Consider the following 21,602-nt stretch of genomic DNA (forward strand, 5'->3'; position numbering starts at 1 on the left):
AAAATAATTCATAAATGTCTTTTTTATTGTGGTAGAATATACATAAAATTTACTATTTTAACCACTTCTAAGTGTATAGTTCTCAGCATTAAATATATTCACACTGTTCTGCAATCATCAGTGTCATCTATCTCCAGAACTTTTTCATCTTCCCATCTGAAACTCTGTACCCAGTGAACATGAATTCCCCATTTCCCCTACCTTGGCCCCTGACAACCACCATTCTAATTTCCCTGTCTATGAACTTGTCTACTCGAGGTACCTCATATGAGTAGAGTAATACAGTATCTGTTCTTTTGTGACTGGCTTATTTCACTTAACATAATGTCATAAAGGTTCATGTTGGTGCATGTGTAAGGATTTCCTTCCGTTTCAAGGCTGAATAAAATTCCATTGTAGATATGGACAATATCTACATGGACACCCATTGATGGACACTTGGGTTGCTTCCACCTTCTGGCCATTGTGAACAATGCTGCTGTGAAAATGAATGTACCAATAATATCTGTGCCAGTCCCTCCTTATAATTCTTTTGGGTAAATACCCAGAAGGGGAATTGTTGGATCATATGGTAATTCTATGTTTAATTTTTTGAGGAAATGCCATTTCATTTTCCATAAAGGATACACCATTTTACATTCCCATCAGCAATGCACAAAGGTCCAATTTCTCCACATCCTCATCAACACTTTGTTTTTGATAATAACCATCCCAATGGCTTTGAGGTGGTATCTCACTGTGACTTTGATTTGTGTTTCTCTAATGATAAGTGATGTTGAGCATCTTTTCAAACATGAAAAGATGCTTATTGGCCATCTGCATATCTTCTTTGGAGAAATGTTTATTTAAGTCTGTTGCCCATGTTTGGATGAGATTGTTTGTCTTTTTGTTGTGGAGTTCTCTAGATATTCTGGGTATTAGTTTCTTATCAGATACGTGGTTAGCAAATATTTTCTCCCATTCTCTGGGTTGTCTTTTTACTCTTGTGATTCTGTCCTTCGATACACAAGAGTTTTTAATTTTGATGAAGTCCAATTTATTTTTTTCTTTTGTTGCCTATGCTTTGGTGTCATATTGAAGAAATCATTGCCAAATCCAATGTCAAGAAGCTTTTCCCCCATGTTTTCTTCCGAGAGTTGTTTTATAGTTTCAGCTCTTATGTTTAGGTCTTCGATACATTTTGAGTTCATTTTTGCATGTGGTGTAAGGTAAGTATAAATATATGACTTAAAAAAATCCACTCATTAAGCTATTTTCCAATTTGTCAGTATCCTCTCAAGAAAGATAGCCAGCTCAACTATCAGGCAAAGTTGGATATATGAAATCCCACAGAAAGTGAAGGACAATACCAGACATGTTTCCCTAGAAAAATACCTTACCGTCTTTCCATTCTGGACCTTTAATTTGCAAGAACAGCAGCAAGGCAACAGCTTCAAGCCTATTATCAATCCTGTGTCATTCATATTCCAGCCTATTCTTTCTGACATACTAGATTCATACTTTTTGATTTTGAGTATTACTAACATTTCACAGGAATAGAACCTTAATAGTTCTTTGCACTTTCATATATACTGTATCTTACCAAAACTTTACTACTATTGGTGTAAATTATCAGGTTTTATTTTATTTCTTATATTTTTTCTGGAGTGAGGAGGAGTGGGGCAGGGAAATTTCATCCTACCTAAACGCTATGCTCCTTCGAGGTTGTAAACTGACAGATCCACTACATGGCTGATTCAGTGTATTGCGTTTGAAAATGATGTATCGATTGGTGTAAGTTACAAGCAGGTCAAAGCCGAAGTTAAAACCTGTCCACCGCCAGCAGTACTAAGAAATAGAAAAGAGAAAGATTTACTTCAGTTTATCATACTAGCAAGTCAAAAACAGAAAGTTCAAAATGTCTTTTCTTCCTTTAACTCATTCCAAATATTTCTCTCTTATGGGTACCTTCCCCTTAAGGCTTGCCACACATAATCTATCTGTGAATATATATAAAGGTTTACCACATGGGTATAACATAGTTCAAAGCCAGAAAAGCAGCCTTTATGATCATCATTCTTTAAGGTACTTTCCTAATATCACCTCTTCATGATCTGTTTTGTTTTGTTATTTCTCCACACCGTAATTCTATCATAAGTAATATAGCTTTTCACTGCAACTCTAAGGAGGTAGTGCTTAGGGGGCCAGGAGGCTATATGGAGGTAGTAAGAACCCATTAAAATCCACCTTGCTTTAAAGATACTCTAAATTCCTTAAATAACTAACCAACTGATACATATTGTTACTTTATTTATTTATTTATTTATTTTTAGAAGATTTTATTTATTTATTTATTTGACAGAGAGCCCAATGTAGGGTTCGATCCCAAGACCCTGGAGATCATGACCTGAGCTGAAGACAGCCACTCAACCAACTGAGCTGCCCAGGTGCCCCTATTTATTTATTTTTTAAAGTTTATTTAGTAATCTCTATAACCAGCGTAGGGCTCATGACCCCGAGATCAAGAGTTGCATGCTCTTCTGAGTCAGTGAGGCACCCCACAACTGAATTATTTTAAATACCCTCATGAGGTTCACAATTTTGTTTGATCTATCACCTAATAGTTAATGGACTATTAAGCAAGCTGGTAGGGTATACTGAAGGAAAGTCAGGGCTTCAAGTGTTTGGTTGAATTACAACATTAATTTAATAGCTCACAGCTATTTATTGAGCACATATTATGTGCCAAATACTATTCTAGGCATTGAAGAACAGTAAGTTTCTGCCCTGGTAGAATGTGTATTTTAATCAGTGTATATGTTTGTGTGGAAGGAATAGGTGGAAAGGAATGGAAGAGAACAAACCAGAACAGAATGTCAGGATAGAGTGACAGGATAGAAAAGAGGGGGCTTCAGCTGGGGAGCCTCCTGGTTCAGACACGTGGTCAGGGAAAGTCTCTCCAAGGAGATACTAGGTGAGCCGGGCCCTGAGTCAGCTAAGGAGCAGACCAGTAACTATCTGGGGAAAGAGTGACTTAGGCAAAGAGAAGAGCAAGTACAAAGCTCTGGAGATAAAAACATGCTTGGCTTATCTGAGGAACAGTAAGAAGGGCTATGTGGCTAGGGCAGTCATGTGGGTGGACAGGCGACAGGGTTAAGTTCAGAGAGTCAGTCAGGGGTCAGAAAATGTAGGGCTGAGGAGTCCATAGTAAGGAAGGGCATGCATTTCTTCTAAATGCAGTAAGAAGCTGATGGAAAGTTTTAGGAAAGGAAGTAACATGGTCTAACTTGCATTCTAAAAAGATGACTTTGGCTGTTGTATGGAAAACAACATGTAGAAGAGCAAGAGTGAAAATAGGCACAGCAGTTATGAGGCTACTACCACAGCCCAGGCAAGAGATAATGCTGGCTTGGATCTGGGTGGTAGTGGCAGACACGCTAAGAATAGATTTCACAAGGAGAACCTGGAAGAATTCCTTATGAACACCAGCTGTGGTATTTAAGAAAGAAGAACAGAAAGTTTGGAGCTTATTCAACAGATTAACAGAGGGGCCATGTATGGGTTAGAGAATTAGAATTACTTGGAAAGGAGAAAGTTTGGGGATGATAATCAAAGAGTTCAGCTTGGGACTGTTTTATTCAAGATGCTACTAGGATTCTAAGAAAGATGTCAAGTGAGTAGCTGGATATATGAATCTGGAGTTAGAGGTCATCAGTGTGAAGTCATAGGAACTAGATGTGATCACTTGGGAGTGAGCTTCGACAGAAGTCCATTTGTGGAGAAAGAGAAGGATCTAGGCAAAGACTTAGAAGGAACAGCCAATGAATTGGAAGAAAACCAGCAGAATATGCTGTCCTGGAAGTCAAACGGAGAAAATCTCTAAGAAAGAGTGAGTGCAGATGTGTCATGTCACCAAGAACTTTTGGAAGCCTAAACAGTAACTACCTGACCTGGCGATGTGGAAATCACTGGTGACAACAGCATGGCAGTTTCACTGGAGTTTACTGGCATAAATGAATTGGCATGAATTCAAGAGAGCATCGGAAAACAGGAAGTACAGACAAATATGAGCAATTTTTTCCATGAGTTTTTTGCTTAAAAGAGATGCACAGAAATGGGAGTGGAAGCTAGAGAAGAATGTGGGGTCGGGGTGTGGTTCCAGATGGGTGGTGGTATGGTATGTTATATGCTCAATGCGAATGACCTAGTAGAAGAGAAAAACTGATGAGGCAGGACAGGGAGGTGATGACTACAGGAGCAAAGCTTCTGAACAGGGATGGAGTCTTTTTATGATGGGAGGGGATGGACTAGGGCAGAAGCAGATGGTTCATCCATCTAATAAGAGGAAAAGCACAGCACACAGCTATTAGCTGCAGTTAGACTGGCAGAACTGTTTGGTAGGAGGATGTGTAGATTCTCTTCCTATTGCTTTCATCTTCTGAGTGACGAAAGAAACAAGGTCATCAGATAAGAATGAGGGTGGTAGCACTGCCCCTTTTAAAGAAGGTCTGAGAGGTACTCAAAGAGTGGCAGGATGAATTCACTAGGGAAATGTAGGAGAATCACATGCAGCACCTGTTTGAAGCTTACAGTTACAAACATTCAAGTGACACCTGGTGGGGGACACTTTTTCTTTAGTTATATCCATCTGCTTGGAAGCAGGCATGGAGTGCACAGCAAGTTAGGATTTCATAGGAATTGGAGGTTAGCCAGCTGAGCTTGACAGAGTAAAAAGGGAAGTTAAGAGTATTAGCCAGGGACCAATTTTAAGATGGAACATAAAATATAAGTCAAGTAAAGAAAGAAGTAGGGACATGGTGAGAGGGTAGTGGGAAAAAAGTAGTACGAACAATGTATTCTACACTGGTGGAGTTAAAAACTGTTGGGAGTCCAGGTTCTAGAAAGAGTGCTAGAAAGATAACAGGAGTGGAGTCTGAAAATGGTCTGCTTGAAATGGCGATTCTGAAGGGGGTGTATTATTTAGTAAAGCAAAAACTGAGGATATGCTTCCAGGAAATGGGTGCCGGAGGTAGGGTAGAGCGTAAGATCCCTGTGGGGAGGAAGGTCAGGGAACAGAGACACTAAAATCACCAAGACTGATAACAAGAGCAGTGATAAGTACAGATAGCCCAGTGAGGGAGGGCTACAATAAGGGTCATGAGTGGCGCAGCAGAAGCATGTGCTTCAAAGGAGCTGTGGTTCAATGAGAGATGAGGCAGGAACATGCTGTAGAAGCAGCAACAAGGAAGACTAAGGAATAAAGAAGACACCTACCTATTCCCCTTGCATACACTGCTAACATTTATCACAACTATGAATGCAAACATAATTAACTTCTAAAAACAAGGAAGTTAAAATGAGGGAAAATGTGGGAGAAAAATAACTGAATGGTTATCTAAATTAGGTTTAATTATTATTATTTTTTAGAGGGGGGACGGGCTGAGGGAGAGGAGAGAGAGAGAACCTTAAGTAGTCTCCATACCCAGTGTGGGAGTCTGACTTGGGGTTCGATCTCACAACCCTGAGATCATGACCTGAGCTGAAATCAAGAGTCCGATGCTCAACCGACTGAGCCACCCAGGCACCCCAGGCTGAATTATTTTTTAAGATGAAAATTACAATTAGTTAGAGTGGGATTTTAAAAAACGTAGTTCTTGTCCCATCAGAATCAATTTAATGAGTCACAATAAGCTTTTTAAAAAAATTAAATAGAAAATAGGTCCTTTGGACACAGCAACAGTAAGTATTGTTTCATAATATTTTGTTTCACTGACATACATTTATATATGATGGTAATGAAAAACAGAAGTCTAAATGTGGGTAGCAATCAAAGGGTTTAAATGTCTTTGATTTAAGGTAATTGGTAATTAGAAAGAATCACTTTTAAGACTACGTAATAGCTCCCATATAATTTCTTATTTACCTTAATTTCTGGATTGCTGAGGGATCTTCTTATATCTCTTAGCTGGACACAAAAAGTTCAACAGTCTCATGCAACACAACTGAGCACCTAACTCCTTGTCCAGGAGATCATGCTATAGAAACTACGAGAAAAGCTCTTCTAGTGTATTCTACTTTAGTGTATTTTGCACTAAAAGTACAACAATTTGCATGAGAATGTTAAGAGTCATAACCCATACTTACTTCCCCATCTTTGGCAAGCTTTCTACCACACCTCATGCTATTTCCCTCTAGTTCTTCTTTATTGATTTCTTGAGGCCTAGAAATACACATAAGATGTGAAATTTCATAGAAAATAGGCAACTAATAGTTTAAAAAGAATTGTTAAGTTTAGAAGAATAGAAAAATTGCTATTAGATTTAAAAATACCTTTTTGTGTTATAGATAAAATAAGAATGCATTGATTAAATCTAGCCCATTGCCTCTGTTAAAAAAATAAATAAATAAAATAAAATTTAACTTTAATGTTTCACTTATTGCCCTGACTTCTAGAATACTTTTTATTAGGTCTCAGCCAAACCAGAGAAGAGGAAAAAAATGTCTATGAGAAATTGTACTCCTCAAGAAAATAAAACACTTAAAAGTTTAACTACTAACTAAAAGAAGTTAAAACCTACTATTTAAGACATGACTTGGTATCATCTACCATCGGACATTACTATTTCATATCCAAGCCATCTTTTTTTTTTTTTTAGATTTTATTTATTTATTTGACAGACAGAGAGCAGGAGAGCACAGGGAGGGGGAGCACCAGAGGGAGAGGGAGAAGAAGGCTCTCCACTGAGCAGGGAGCCCAATGTGGGGCTCGATCCCAGGACCCTGGGATCATGACCTGAGCCAAAGGCAGACAGTTAACCAACTGAGCCACCCAGGTCCCCTCCAAGCCATCTTTTATGTAGTATAACCATACAAACTCAATATTTAATAGAAACAGCTATAGAATTTTATCAATTGATCTTGGTTCCCTACTTTAAAAACCTTAATCAACTAAGAAAAACACTGTTATTTCAAGTTATGATAACAAAAAATGCATTATTATTAGCTTGGAATTCCAAATGATAAAAGTAATACAATATATTCACTATATACAACATTTATTAAGTGCCTAGACTGGGGACCTCCTCATCATCAAGTTCAAATACTGAAATACAATATATAAAAAATAAGTAAATGTATATAAAACTAATAAAACATGTCCATGACACCCAAGAGTTCAGCCCAGTACAGAACTATACATATAAGTAATATTTACAATAATGTAGAGAGAGTTGTGATGGTAGGAGCATGAAGAAGGCAGATTTACTGCCTGGGATTAGAGAGAGATCATCACAGAGGAGGTATTATTTGTGCCTGAGTGGGAATTTGTTGGGGTAGAGGTCAGGGGTGGATTCTATGCAGGTGAAGGGCATTCCAGATAGAAGGTATAGTAGGTAAAAAGAATCTGGAGCATAAAATAATACCAAATGTATGAAGAATTTAGTACAGCTAGAGCCTAAGATGAGCATGAGAGGAAATGAAGTGAAAGACATTTGGATGGACTGTGGATGGGCCCCCCAGGCTATGCTAATAAGAGTTTCAACTTTTCCTGTAGATAGTAGAGAGTTCTCAGGCCTTAGTTCTGTTACTTTTACATTTTTTATTATGAAAAATTTCAAACCTAAAAGTAGATAAAATATTTAAGGAGTTAAATTTTCTCCCCATCTAGCTTTAATAATCTTGTTTTAGTTTTACTCCAAGCCCAGTTCTCCACATAACCCTCCTGAGTGATCATTTTGAGGCTAATCCTCCAGACACATCCTTTAATCTGTAAATCATTCAGTATGAATTTCTTAAGAATGAGGAATTTTAAAAAAATGTTTATATCACACATAAAGAATAACAGTAGTCCCTATCATCAAATCCCTGGATATATTTAAGCAGGGAAGTGACACAATTCTATTCCTGCTTCAGAAATATAACTCCATTAGCAATGTGGAAGAGCATGGAAGAGGAGAACCCTGGAGGTAGACTTTAACAGATTATAACCTAACATCCAGGAAATACACTGTCCTCCTCACTTTAGTAGCCCTGCAGCAATGAGCAGAGGCTCAGTGTCTATGAAATGGAGCACTTCGTTGGGGTGCTATAATCATACATACACTGCTGAGGGGAGGAAACCCACTTAGTCCAGCTCAATCGCTTAGGTCAAATTCTATGTTCAATTCAGTAAAGATACAGATGAGGAAAATCTTGAAAAATAAGAACACTTAACATCTAAAAACTGAATATACAAAAGAATGAGGATGATTTTGAAAATATTTCGTATATTACAAAATGCTTTGAATCTGAATTCCATTAGATAATTAACTTTCTTCTTTTTTTGGTTTTTGATTTATTATTTCTATTTCAACAATCTTACTATATTTGTGTAGGATAAATATGCTATGAATATATTTGGAAAAAGATGGAACATAAATTATAAATAAAGTAGAAACAAAGAATTCTGGATAATAACCTCATAATCATTACCATGAGTTTGTATAATACTTTCATAGAGTTACTGTTTGTATATAAACATAACCAGGTCATATATTTTAGCAGGTTTTGTGGTGTATAAGAATGGGTTAAAAGAGATCAGGGGCAAAAAAAGTCAAACTTAAGGCCTCTTCCATATCCACTCTCAGATGGATTGTCTGCTCACACAGCCTATACCAAGGAGCCAGTATACAGATCAAATAATAATGTGGAAGTACACCTGTGAACTGCAAAGCACATTGAAAGAATAGATAATCTGCTTTCCCTTCAAATGAAAAAAGCACAGAAATATTTTTTGGGGGGGTCATATGCTTCTGGGTCAGGCATCTATAACTGGATTATGTTAATTCATTTCAGACTCAAAGGTCTTCAAAACACTTATTAGCTAATTAGTAAGAATCAGAATTTCATAATATCACCACAAATAAGAAAATTAGCTTTACCTATATATTTAAGTATGACAATCATGCTTTGTGAAAGCATTATTCCAAGTAATATTTCAGTATGTTGAAAGAAAATCATTATACAACACTAGGTGAAACACACTTTATGAATTACTCAATTTTTACAAATACAGCAAATTACTACTCAAACATTCCATTAATTGATAATTCCAATAATACTGATAACGTTACAGAAATATAAGAATAAAAGCTGATTAATGATCTTGTTTCTCTACTTTAACATCTCTTGATTTTTCACTATAATAAATGCATTTAAAAATTCACAGCAGAAGTTACATTGTTTTTGGTTTGTTAGTTTTTTTATGAACAATGCTATGATCTAACATACTTACCCCACCTCACTGTCTTGTTCTGCCCGGAGCATAGCAAGCCATTGCTGTTTGTACACTGAAGAGAGCCATTCTAAAATATAAAAATAAATAAACATAAAAGAATAATAAATACTGAAGAACATAAAGCATTTAAAAATTTTAAGAACTTGATAAAATTGTTACCATTTCTAAACTCAAGTTTAAAATAGCAACAAATAAAGCTGGTAGTTTATATTTTACAAATATGCTATAACAATATGGCCTAATGATTTTTAGTGTGGTAAATGCTATTATGCTTTGCTTTAGGATAGACTCCACTTAGATTACACACATTTATTTTTTTTAAAGATTTTATTTATTTATTTATTTGACAGAGAGTGAGAGTACAAGCAGGGGGAGCAACAGAGGGAGAGGGAGAAGCAGGCTCCTCACTGAGCAGGGAGCCCAATGTGGGGCTCGATCCCAGGACCCCAAGATCATGACCCGAGCCGAAGGCAGATGCTTAACCCACTGAGCCACCCAGGCGCACCAGATTACATGCATTTAAATTAGGATTTAAACCTTTAGTTAAAAGTAGATTCTTGCATTTAACAGTTTCCTTTTCATAGTTCATATTAATTTTTGTAAGAAACATACCTAAAGTAATATTTTCAGTTTTTATGTAACTTTTATAGAAAACTGAATAAATTGTTTTATTAAATTATCTAAAAATAACAACTAATTAATGGGAGATAAATTATCAGATAAATCATGCATACTCAAAAAATAATTTTGGGGGTGCCTGTGTTGGTGCAGTTGGTTAAGCATCCAATTCTTGGTTTCAGTTCGGGCTGTAATCTCAGGGTTGTGAGACAGAGCCCCACCTTGGCGCTCTGTGCAAAATCTGCCTGAGATTCTCTCTGCCTCTCCCTCTGCCCCTCCTGCTTGTTATCTCTCTCTCTCTAAAATAAATAAATCTTTAAAAAAAATAACAGTAATTTTTGCATATTAGGTTTAGGTGACATATTAAAAAGAGATTTTAATTTATTCTAAATGAAATAAAAGTTATAATTATATTTTTCCTTTAATAAGCATATCATTATTTCCACAGGTCTATGTAAACTGAAATTTTAATTAAAAAATCTATTAATAATATAAGTAGAATTGGCTTAGTACCATATTTATTTTTCTGCTTTTATTTATTCCCAACCAAATGAAGCATAAGTATACTTCTAATACTTCAAAACTCATTTTTTAAAAGTCTGGTCTAGAGGTAAAAAATCCAGAAAACATAATAGAAGGGAAAGTCAAGTTGGGTCCAAAACAATCCTAGTGAAGCATCTCAGAAAATGAATAAGACTCGTTTTGCATATTAATAAACTGGATATAGCCCATTCAAAAAATAAAAAATAAAATAAAAGTCTGGTCTAAAATAGTGTACTAGTTAATCAAATTAAGGAACATCTATATTAATATATAAACTTGGGGTACATATTATACTTTTGTTTTTATTTTAATGTATATATATTAATAAAGAGGACTAGAAGAAATTTACCAAGATATTCATTCTAGATGATGGGGTTAGTTTCTTTTTCCTCATACTTAAAAAAAACAAAACAAAACTGTATCACAGAAAACTAGAGTCATTTAAAGTCTGGATAGTGCTTAATGATAGGGGAAAATACTCAATATAGAATGTGAACACAGAAAATTACCTATGTAGTATGATTTCACTTTGGTACAAAAATGTGTCTCTTGTTGGGATTAAGGGTAATTTCTATTCTCTTTTTATTCTTTTCTATGACATACATTACTATAATAATCAGAAAGATGTTACTTAAAATAATAATTTTGTCATGTTCTCTTACCTGAAGGTACTAGGGAATCTTGTTCAATAATTCTTGCAGAGGCCAAATCACTGATAATATACTGTAACCTTAAATGTCTGAATACTGACACAAATGGTTTTCCTTGTTCAGTTTCAAGGAAGGTCATACCTTCAAAATCTATAAAAAACAGTTTAAATTCAATAGGCATTCTTTTCAAATCTATTTATTTTATTCCTAAATGTTTTTATGGGCAGGGAGACATACACACAGATATACACACACATATATTCAATTAGAATAGAAATAAGCTAGTTTTCAAAGATTATAAAAACCTGTGGAGTATGGATAACTACTTGAGAAACTTAGAAAGAAGCCCCAGGAAATTAATTTTGGTTCCAAGTGGACTTTGGGCTGGGAATTCAGTTGTAACCTAGTTTCTGGAGTTTGGAGCTTCCAGTGCAGCAAGGTTTGGGAAAGGAAGGCTTGAGAATGGTAGTTAGGGTTACAGTATCTCTCCAGAAACTCTTTTCCCAGGGACTGAACACTCCAGTGAAACTCCAGAGCTCAAATGCCAAACTCAAGGGTCTTCATAAGATACAAAGGACATGGATTTGTCTCTTGGGATTCATCTAATTTATGCTTTAGCTATATGTGATGAACACTACTAGTTAATATGTTAATTCTCTATTAAAATACAAAATAAGATACAAAGACACTATAGCCATTGCTTTGCAACACATGTATTGAAATAGTTCAATAACAACTAAAATCCAAAGATATATTGTCCAGTGGTGTGATGGAGATGGCTTGCACTGGCTTATAGGAGCTGATGGTGTGCATTTCTTCTCAACTCTGCATTCAGTGGCAATGATGTCATGTTGGTAGCCTGGAATCAACCACACTGGGAGATTTTGTATCATGGAAATTTTAAGAACCCTGAAAATCAGGGATTATTTTTTCAGAGACCAGCTTACTAGCACACCATTATGTTATATATATTAAGACATGCAATAACATTTTTTTAAGGGAATAACAAACACAAAATTCAAGATAGTGGTTGGAAAAGTCAGAGATACACAACAGGAGAGAAGCACAGGAGTAGACTGAAGTTACTAATGTTCTAGTACTTGTGGGGGTTCAATATACAATTAAAAATAAGCAAAAATGGTGGCCATGCATGGACCAAAAATGACCATGAACTAAGAAAATCATGAAGTAATAAGGATTATGATTTATCCACTTCTTTGCACCCAGAATTTTTCCCTATTATCTGTTCTAGCAAAGTAAAAAATAAATACATCTCATGTCCCACCTCTGTCCCAATAAGAAAGAATTTAATAGCAGTTGATCTTAATGAATTTTAGATCAGTCTTCTCTTGAGACTCTGACAAAAGGTCTGAAGTTCTCACCTTGCAAAACGCATGGAACACATGCATACATATAAAGTTCTGCATATACTTTTGGGGGTTAGTGACACACTGAAGCCTGTAGATGGGCCCCCCATGTTACGAATTGTTGCCTGATAGACAGAGTTAATGTGTTACAGAAAATTCAATGTGGCCAAACAAAAGACAAAGGTAATCACCAAGACCCCTTGGTGATAAAATGGGAAAGGTAATAGTTTGGGGGATCAAACTATGGTGTTAGTTCAAGGAGTAATAATTTAGTTAATACTTGGCAAGGCATTTTTCTTACCCAGCTTTACTTTTCTCAATTTAAATTAGGGGCTGAATTAGATAACTGCTTAAGTTCCTCACCAGATCTAAAATTCTCTAGGTCTACAAATAAGTTAGGAACTGATTTTAATAAATTTCAATGAAAAAGATGCCCAAACCAAGTTCTCAATAAAAATTTCAGGCATACCTTTTCTCCTCTTAGAAAACCAGACATCTGTTTCAGTCAAAAGCTGTTTTAAAGATCCATTCCACGAAGGCACAAGTTGAAGGAACATCCACTAGGTTAAAAAAGCAAATTAAAAAAAATGGTAAGATTTTATCATGTTACAATTTTACATTCAAACTGCTTCCACCTTAAAACATAATATTTAAAAAATCTGATTTCCAGTACACACCATTGAAAGTAGTAGAACTATTATATGACATGCTTACAAGCTTTATTTTTTCTTTTTTTTCTTTTTTAAAGACTTTATTTACTTATTTGACAGAGAGAGACACGGCGAGAGAGGGAACACAAGCAGGGGGAGTGGGGAGGGAGAAGCAGGCTTCCCGCGGAGCAGGGAGCCCGATGCGGGGCTCGATCCCAGGACCCTGGGATCATGACCTGAGCTGAAGGCAGACGTTTAATGACTGAGCCACCCAGGCGCCCCAACATGCTTACAAGCTTTAAATTCATCATGGGTTTGGGGCACCTGGGTGGCTCAGTCGGTTAAGTGTCCGACTCTTGATTTCCACTCAGGTCATGATCTCAGGGTTGTGAGACTGAGCCCTGCATTGGGCTCCACGCTTCGCTTCGTGGAGCCTGCTGAAGATTCTCTCTCTCCCTCGCTCCTTCTCCTTTTGCTCCTCCCCTCCCTCTCATCATGGCTTTAATCGTGGTCCAATGATAAAAACTAAAACAATGTGTGATAAAGAACAGATGAATTCCTGAAAAGTATTTATGGCCTCCGATGCAGTATAGTTTCACAATTAAAATGGTAAAGGTTTAATATATATATTACATTAATAATTTTACACTAATTTATTCTACTCAACTCAATTTTGCTAATTATTGTGTAATGTTATAAAAATAATCTTAATTATTTAATATAATTTAATAGATTTAATAATAACTTATTAAATAAGAGAAAAAGGAGTTTCTCACTGTTTTATTACTGTTGAGACAGTATACAGAGTAGTTAGGAGCATGGACTTTTAAATCCTGGCCCTAACAATTAACAGGCGGACAAATTACCTAATTTCTCGGGGCCTTAATTTCTTCATTTACAAAATGAACATGATACATCATAGGACATTAAAAAAATTATTATGTGTCACTTACTTTGAATAGTGCCTGGCACACAGTAAGCACTTACCATTACTGGCATAAAAGCAATTACAACAATAGGAAACAATGAACGTTACCACTGGCTCAGAGACAGAAATGGCCTGTCTACCCTTCCTTCAATGATTACATAACTCAGTTACTAAACTTCCTTGAAAAAAAAAAAACAGTAATAGAATCTCATCTCTACCACACAATAAGCAATTGCAATGATATAACTTAGAAGGTATCTCATTCTCAGATTTCAAAGCTGTGTTAAAGGAGATTCTGTTGCTGGGGACAAAAGGCTAAAGGCAAAATTATTCAGTGAATAATATTCAGGGAAAAGCAATGAACTAAGACTCACAACGCTGGGTTCTACCTCAAGTCTGCCCTTAGTAACTGTAAAGAGTTCTAAGTCCTACATCTACAGAACAAGAATAATAGCTGATTTGCCTCTTCAGAGTTGTGAAAATAAAATTATATTAAAGATGTTAAAACCTTTCAAAAGGATGAAAAGAAACATATGCCTGAAGTGCAAATAAGGTCTTTAAAAAATTGCACCATTTTCTAGAAAAAGTGAAAATTTCATCATAAAGTCATTAATTCAACTCTGAAAACATTTCTGAAAACCATATAAAATATTTAACATTTCTGATTATGTAAATAACATAACAATAGCATGCTTGTTGTTGAAAAAAATCTGGGAAAAAAAACAGGAACATATTCCTAGGATAGAAAAGTATGTAAAACCAAACAAAAGGAAAAGGATGCAAGCTCTCATGGCCCACCACTTATCGTCAATTGCAGACCCAACAGTAAGAGAGGTAACTTGCATTCCCAACAGGAAGAAGCCAACTTTACTACTCTAGTAGGAGAAAGGAAGAATTTCTTCTTGCCCAGCAACAAGCTCAGCCAATAAGAAGACACCACAACTCAGTCAACAAGGAACTCTAGCTTTCCTCCAATGGACTTTCCTTTCATTCAAAGTAGTTTCAATAAAGTAATGTTCCTCTCCTTTGAGGTCTGGATTGCCTATGGTTTGTCATGGCTTACATGTACCAAATTCCAATTGCTCTACTATTCCCAAATAAATCCATTTTGCTGGTAAAATAACTGGCTATTGTACTTTCAATGTTGACAAGTATAAAGAATGAAATTAAAATCATTCATGACAGCAAATCCCTAAACAAATATTTTTTTTTAACATTTTGGCATATTTCTTACATTTACACCATTCCTTAACCACTGGACACTAGCTGTTTCCAGTTTTTCACTATTATAAGTAATGCTGAGGTGATGCCCTTACATACATACTATGTCAATACCTTTTTAAGAGCTGTGTATACATCCATCTCCACTTGCATCACAAATAAGTTAGATGAACCAATGAGCTGTTTCATGACATTTATACTAGAAAAGATAAAATAGAGGTAGTGAGTTTATTCTCATGCACAGGCTAAAACACCCTGGTGAAACTAAAAAATTTAAGTCTTTTTAATGAAAAGAAAATGTCATCAGTCTTTTTGCCCAACACAAAGAATCTTAGACAGAAATAACCTATCTGAACACAAGGATACTTTTAATTCAGATAGTATACTATGAAAGGTCTTTCTTTGAACTTACAGGAAAACAAGGCTTTGATTTGCTGATTAATCAAGTTAAAACAAGGTCTCAATGAGATAACTTTTAGTATGCTCTGATAAAGTGGCAGTGTTCCTGTTTTGCCTTTCCTGCGCATTCATTGTTTAAAAAAAAAAGACACTTGTCAAAATTCACTGAAACATCTTTATCTTCAAAGTAACCTTTAACACTGACGCTTAACTGCTTAGTCATAAAACATGTTTTCATTACTATTAAAGAGTAAGATCAAGAAATATGTATCAGTTTAAATTTAGAGTGGAAATTATATCACCAGCTGTTTTTTCCCACTTCCTTTAAGCCATAAAAAGCCAGAAGAACATCTAGGTTTTTAAGATGACCACTACAATTTATCTTCTTTTTGAAAGAATTCAATGAGAAATTACAAAAAGAAAAAAAATTAGTTTCTAATGATTTTCTTTCTTTCTTTTTTAAAAGATTTTACTTATTTGAGAGAGAGAGAGATGGAGAGAACAAGCAGAAGGAGCGTCAGGCAGAAAGGGAGAGGGAGGAGCAGGCTCCCTGCTGAGCAAGGAGCCGGGACTCAGGGCTTGCTCCCAGGACCCTGGGATCACGACCTGAGCCGAAGGCAGATGCTTAACTGACTGAGCCACCTAGGCGCCCTGATGATTTTCAAACCAAACATAATGCAGAGCTTTGTTTATACCTTGACATCTTTAGGTAATGATTTTTTTGGTAGAAAAATACTTCTCAAACTTTTCTACCAAAGTACATCCTAAGGGCAGAGGAAAGGACAGGACCCAGGAATCCAGGAGATGGTCTAGCCATAAAAATAACATTTCTACTACTTCTTGTATTTCATTTCCTCAAAGAAACTTGAATTCTCTCTATTCCACATTGTATTTAAACATAAAAATGTTTGTCTTTTTCCCCACCACTTCCACACCCATACTTGTAAAAAAAAAAACAACAACAAAAAAACGCAGTAAAATTGACATCACAGGAATGATCTCTTTGAGGGCAGAAACCATGACATAATCATCTCTGCATCCTTCACAGCCTTCATATAGAGTGGACATTCAGGAAGTGTTTGTTGAAGTAAGGCAGGCAGGAAGGAAGGGAAGAAGGAAGGCAGGAAGGAATAATAATAGATGCTATTCTTTTTTTTAAGATTTTTTTATTATGTTAATCACCATACATCATTAGTTTTTGATGTAGTGTTCCATGATTTATTGTTTGCGTATAACACCAACACCCAGTGCTCCATGCAGAACACGCCCTTTTTAATACCCATCACCAAGCTAACCCATTCCCCCACCCCCCTCCCCTCTAGAACCCTCAGTTTCTTTTTCAGAGTCCATAGTCTCTCATGTTTCGTCTCCTGATTGTGAATTTAACTTCATCAGGCCTACCAAAAAGTTTAAAACAACTTCCTTAAACTTAATTTTGCCGGGGTGCCTGGCTGGCTCAGTTGGAGCATGAGACTTGATCTCAGGATTGTGAGTTCAGGCCCCATGTAGGGTGTGATTACTTAAAATAAAATCTTTAAAACTTAATTTTGCAATGGTAAAGATGGTTTTTAAATAAATTTTTACATTCTCTAAGAGCCCAGCAAAAGTGAGGTAACACTTATTTTTCTATAGTTTTATAGTAACAATGAATTTTTCTATTAAAATTGGTTAAAATAGTAGACATAATATACATATTATTTATGACAAAGAAATCTATGAAGCATTTCTTCAGTTCATAGATGTCAAGATACCTTTCATTAAATTATTCACTTTTCATAAGTAATGTATTTTTGTATAAAGCAAATGCATACTTGAACAAATAAACATTATTTTAGGATGATTAATTATAAGGTCATTTAAAATTAAAATACCTGAGTTCCTTAAAAAGTTCAACATTCTGGTGAGTCATCAAATTGTTCAGAAGCCATTCAAGGCACCTGAAATTAAAACATGGAATTATTTTTTACATGATACATAAATGACATATCATGTATTTATGACTTATTTGGTAGGACTCACAGTTAAAATAAAAACAATTAGTCTTGCCAGAACATGCTCAAATTTTTAAATTTAACAACCAAAAATTTAGTATTGTTTTTGTCAGCAGTTATTAAGGAAACATTACCTTATGTTAATAAGAGCATTTCTACTTAAGAAAACATCATTTCAAGTTGGTGTTACATCATTTATGAAGGGGCTTGCACACTTCTATTAACTTCTTTCTAATTTGAAAATGGGTACTACAATTCTTAGGAATTAAAAACATTGCCAGTAGGTGTATTGATATAATGTCTATGATGCCTACTACTTAAAAAATATTAATAGAAAACGCACTATAAAGAGTGACCAGAGTTTTTATAAGCCACATATAAACATGTATAACCCACCCATGGTCACTTACAAAGACAACACTTTCAAGGAATTTACTAATTCATCCAAATGTAAAAAAGGACTTTTTATAACAAAATTCTAGTCCTCTATCTGTTTTTTTCTTTCTTTCTTACAGCTATACATTCTCTTAAGAAACCAAAGAAGCCAAATTCCCACAAGTGGGATGGGAGGAAAAATAAAAAAGGTAACTCACTTTTTCTTTACAGAATCTAATCCATAGGTCCCTGCTGATGTGTAATAGCCACATACAGTTTTCACATTAATTGTTTCCTTCATTGTCTCACCACACTGCTGTATTAAACCATCCTGTAAATATAAATAAGCACTGGAAAGGCCCATTTCACGTGGGAAAAATTAGCTCTGAATATGTGCTTGTACATATTAAAAAGTTAAAAAAAAAAAAGGAAGAAAGAAAGAAAAGAAAGAAAACTCATTTAAGTGCAGCAAGCCTAAATTTTTAAGTCCAGTAAAAATACTGAAAAAAAAAAAAAATCCAGCAAGTATTCAACTAAATACTCGGAATTGAAAAACAGAATGTAGGGGATAAAAGCAGTAAGGCAGTAAAGTAGAGATGAATATTGCTATTCTCTTTCTTTTTTATTCTTCCCCTCTCTGGGACCTTGCAAAATTAAGCAGCATTGTATCTGGTTTGTCTGTTCTTTTTACATTTTATTTAACATGTTCAGTCAACCATGTGATGGAGCTAGGCAAGTAAACAGTATGAATCATCAGAAAATGTTTATTAAAGTATAAAACACTTATCAATTTCTAAGAGATGCACCTAAAACAAATACATTTACATTGAAATATTAATCTAAAATGTTTATATGTAAGATTTCAAATGAACTAATTTTATTTAATATATGGAAAGAATGTCACTTTTTACCTAAATTTCTGAAATATATTCATCATGCAAGTATATTATTAAGTTAGTTAGTTAAGTCATAAAGATAATGCAGAAAATGGATTTCAGACAAAACCAAAAGGGCTAAAGTTAGAAAATAAAGTGCACTTGTTGAAAATAAGTATTGAAAGGATGACAACATTTAAAAAATCAAATGATCTCAGCTAAATATATTGAGCGAGCTATTTACTAATACTTCAAATAAATAAGTATGCAAATATCACAGAAAAGGAAACAACTTTTTATAAAGATCAAAATAAAATACTAACCCCATTAGGATTTTAAACTTACCTGAAAGTCATTTGAGAATACCCCTTCACCCAGCCCCTTCCAAGTTCCTCTTAACATCTTGGCTGTCACCAAGTCCAGTGGATTATCCCTGATTAATCTTTTGTGATCCAGTTTTTCCTCTTCATGCTTATTGCTACTGCCCTACTTTAAACCCTCACTTGGGCTACTGCAATAAGATTTTGTCTCTAATGTACTCATCTTTTCTTCAATACATCCTTCACATTATTTCTGACGTATTCTTTCTAAAACACAACTGTCTTTTCTTTGATTAAAAGCTTCCAAAAGGGGGCACATGGGTGACTCTGTCAGTTGGGCGTTCAACTCTAGGTTTCCGTTCAGGTCACGGTCTCTTGGGTCATGGGATCAAGCCCCATGTGGGGCTCCACACTCAGAAGGGAGTCTGCTTGAGGATTCTCTCCCTCTGCCTCATCTCCCACTCACATGCTAGCTCTCTCAAATAAGTAAAATAATTTAAAAAAATCTTCCCAAAGTACCTATATATAAAGCCTAAACTTCTTAAAAGGTAGAGAGGGATTTTCATAATCTGGCCTCTGCCGCCTTCTCAACAACGCTTCCTTGATTGTGCTAGAGCTTCTTATGTCTGTGCTAGGGCCATGTTCCACTCAGATTCTCTGATCCTCCACTGTTTCACATCTCTGGGTATTAATTTACTCTGTATAAAATGCTTCCATCCCCTCTTCTTTCTTTGCAAGATAAATACATTTTCAGTTTTCAAGACTCAATTTCCTTCTTTGCACTACCAGGTAGAACTGACCACTCCCTCTGTTCATCCGTTAAATCCAACAGGATGTTTATTATCATACCTATAATACTGGATAGTTCTTACTTTGTCTCTGGGTCTGTTTATCAACCCTCCTGGCCCCATTCCACACACACATTACACTGTGACTTCCCTGAAGGTTGGGACTATGTCTTAATTTACCTTTGGATTCCTATGCCTAGTTTGACACATTGCTCAATATATTTCTGTTGAAAGAACAAATCTGTCGTTCTACCAATGGATTATATATATATTTATGTGGTTTACCACATTATTTCATAATTAAGAAAAAGTTGACAAAGTAAGCTCTCAATGTTTTTCAAACTCATGACCTAAATGAATTAGTAATCATAAGTGATCTGCTTAACAAGTCAAGATAAATCACTAATGAATAGAAATCTGTAAATGAACTTAGACAAGTCAATTCTTACATTATAGTAATTCTAAGGTATCTACACTGAAATAGCTTGCATTCATATCTTACACAGACATGATGACCCCCTCAGCTATAATAAATTGGTCTTTTTTTTTTTAAGATTTTATTTATTTATTTGACAGAGAGAGAGACAGCGAGAGAGGGAACACAAGCACGGGGAGTGGGAGAGGGAGAAGCAGGCTTCCTCCTGAGCAGGGAGCCCAATGCAGGGCTCGATCCCAGGACCCTGGGATCATGACCTGAGCTGAAGGCAGTCGCCTAACCAACTGAGCCACCCAGGCGCCCCAATAAATTGGTTTTCATTAAGTATTTTATTAGTAGTATTTTTTTTGGTTAAGCTTCTTAAATGACTTATCACAAATGACATATTTACACATTTCATTTTTATTTTAAAAACTAAAAAGCTAAGCTTTATTTTTGTTTTTAGAATAGATACTTTGAAACAAAGATCCAACTGTGATCCTTTCTTTGAATATTGTGCATACTTACCAACTGCAACATACAAGCTGCTGCCAAAATGGCAATAACTCGACTGGGCTTTATTAAGACATCATCTCGATACAGTGACCCAAATGCAACCTGCAGTGCTGAAAGCAAAAGTAGATCCGGGGAATGAAATAACAGTAATATCTATGAAAGTATTACAAAAATAACGACGACTGTCTTTATACTCTAAAATATATGTCTAAATTTAGGATGTACATAAAAGGATAAGAGAGTATCGCTAATTAAAATGCTAATAATGGTTACTGATTAATGGTGCTAATTTAATAATAATGTCACAAATTTCCATTTATTCAACCTAACAGAGCTAGATTCTTCTGCATCTAATCTTGACATTAGTTGGTGGTCAGAAATAAGACACCCTTGGAAAAAGTTTTATAAAGATACCCTGAATAGACCAATCATTAAGTCCACATACCCCAATGATAATCTTAACCCTCGTGCTTTCAGGGCTTCATTCCTGGGGAGTGGGGAATAGCTCCTGGTCCTCTCCACGCCACACTCTCCCCCAACCACCACAGCTATCTAGACCTGCCCTTCCTTCTCTCCACTGCCACTCTTGTGGGTGTTTACAAACATCCTTAACTTTTCTCTTTGCCTATGTTGTGAGTACTGGGTACTTACACTTGGACAATCACAGAGGGGAGCCGAGGATGAGCACTGGAA

At 35.6% G+C, this 21,602-nt stretch overlaps 1 protein-coding gene across 2 annotated transcripts in view; it reads right to left on the reverse strand.

Moving 5' to 3' along the window:
- GMCL1 (germ cell-less 1, spermatogenesis associated) overlaps window positions 1–21,602 on the reverse strand; it is a 36,543-nt gene that overhangs the window by 6,225 nt on the left and 8,716 nt on the right. For both annotated transcript variants that reach the window (XM_073897616.1, XM_025868539.2), the window contains exons 4-12: window positions 20,922–21,019; window positions 18,214–18,326; window positions 17,501–17,566; window positions 15,345–15,429; window positions 12,901–12,991; window positions 11,077–11,214; window positions 9,251–9,320; window positions 6,124–6,199; window positions 1,682–1,827 (exon numbers count right to left, since the gene is read on the reverse strand). In XM_073897616.1, coding sequence (XP_073753717.1) covers window positions 1,682–1,827; window positions 6,124–6,199; window positions 9,251–9,320; window positions 11,077–11,214; window positions 12,901–12,991; window positions 15,345–15,429; window positions 17,501–17,566; window positions 18,214–18,326; window positions 20,922–21,019 — 883 coding nt within the window. The remainder of the gene's footprint in view (window positions 1–1,681; window positions 1,828–6,123; window positions 6,200–9,250; window positions 9,321–11,076; window positions 11,215–12,900; window positions 12,992–15,344; window positions 15,430–17,500; window positions 17,567–18,213; window positions 18,327–20,921; window positions 21,020–21,602) is intronic.

The sequence above is a fragment of the Callorhinus ursinus genome, unplaced genomic scaffold (assembly GCF_003265705.2).
Source record: "Callorhinus ursinus isolate GAN/ISIS: 27379988/994484 unplaced genomic scaffold, GSC_fseal_2.0 scaffold10, whole genome shotgun sequence".
Lineage (NCBI taxonomy): Eukaryota > Metazoa > Chordata > Mammalia > Carnivora > Otariidae > Callorhinus > Callorhinus ursinus.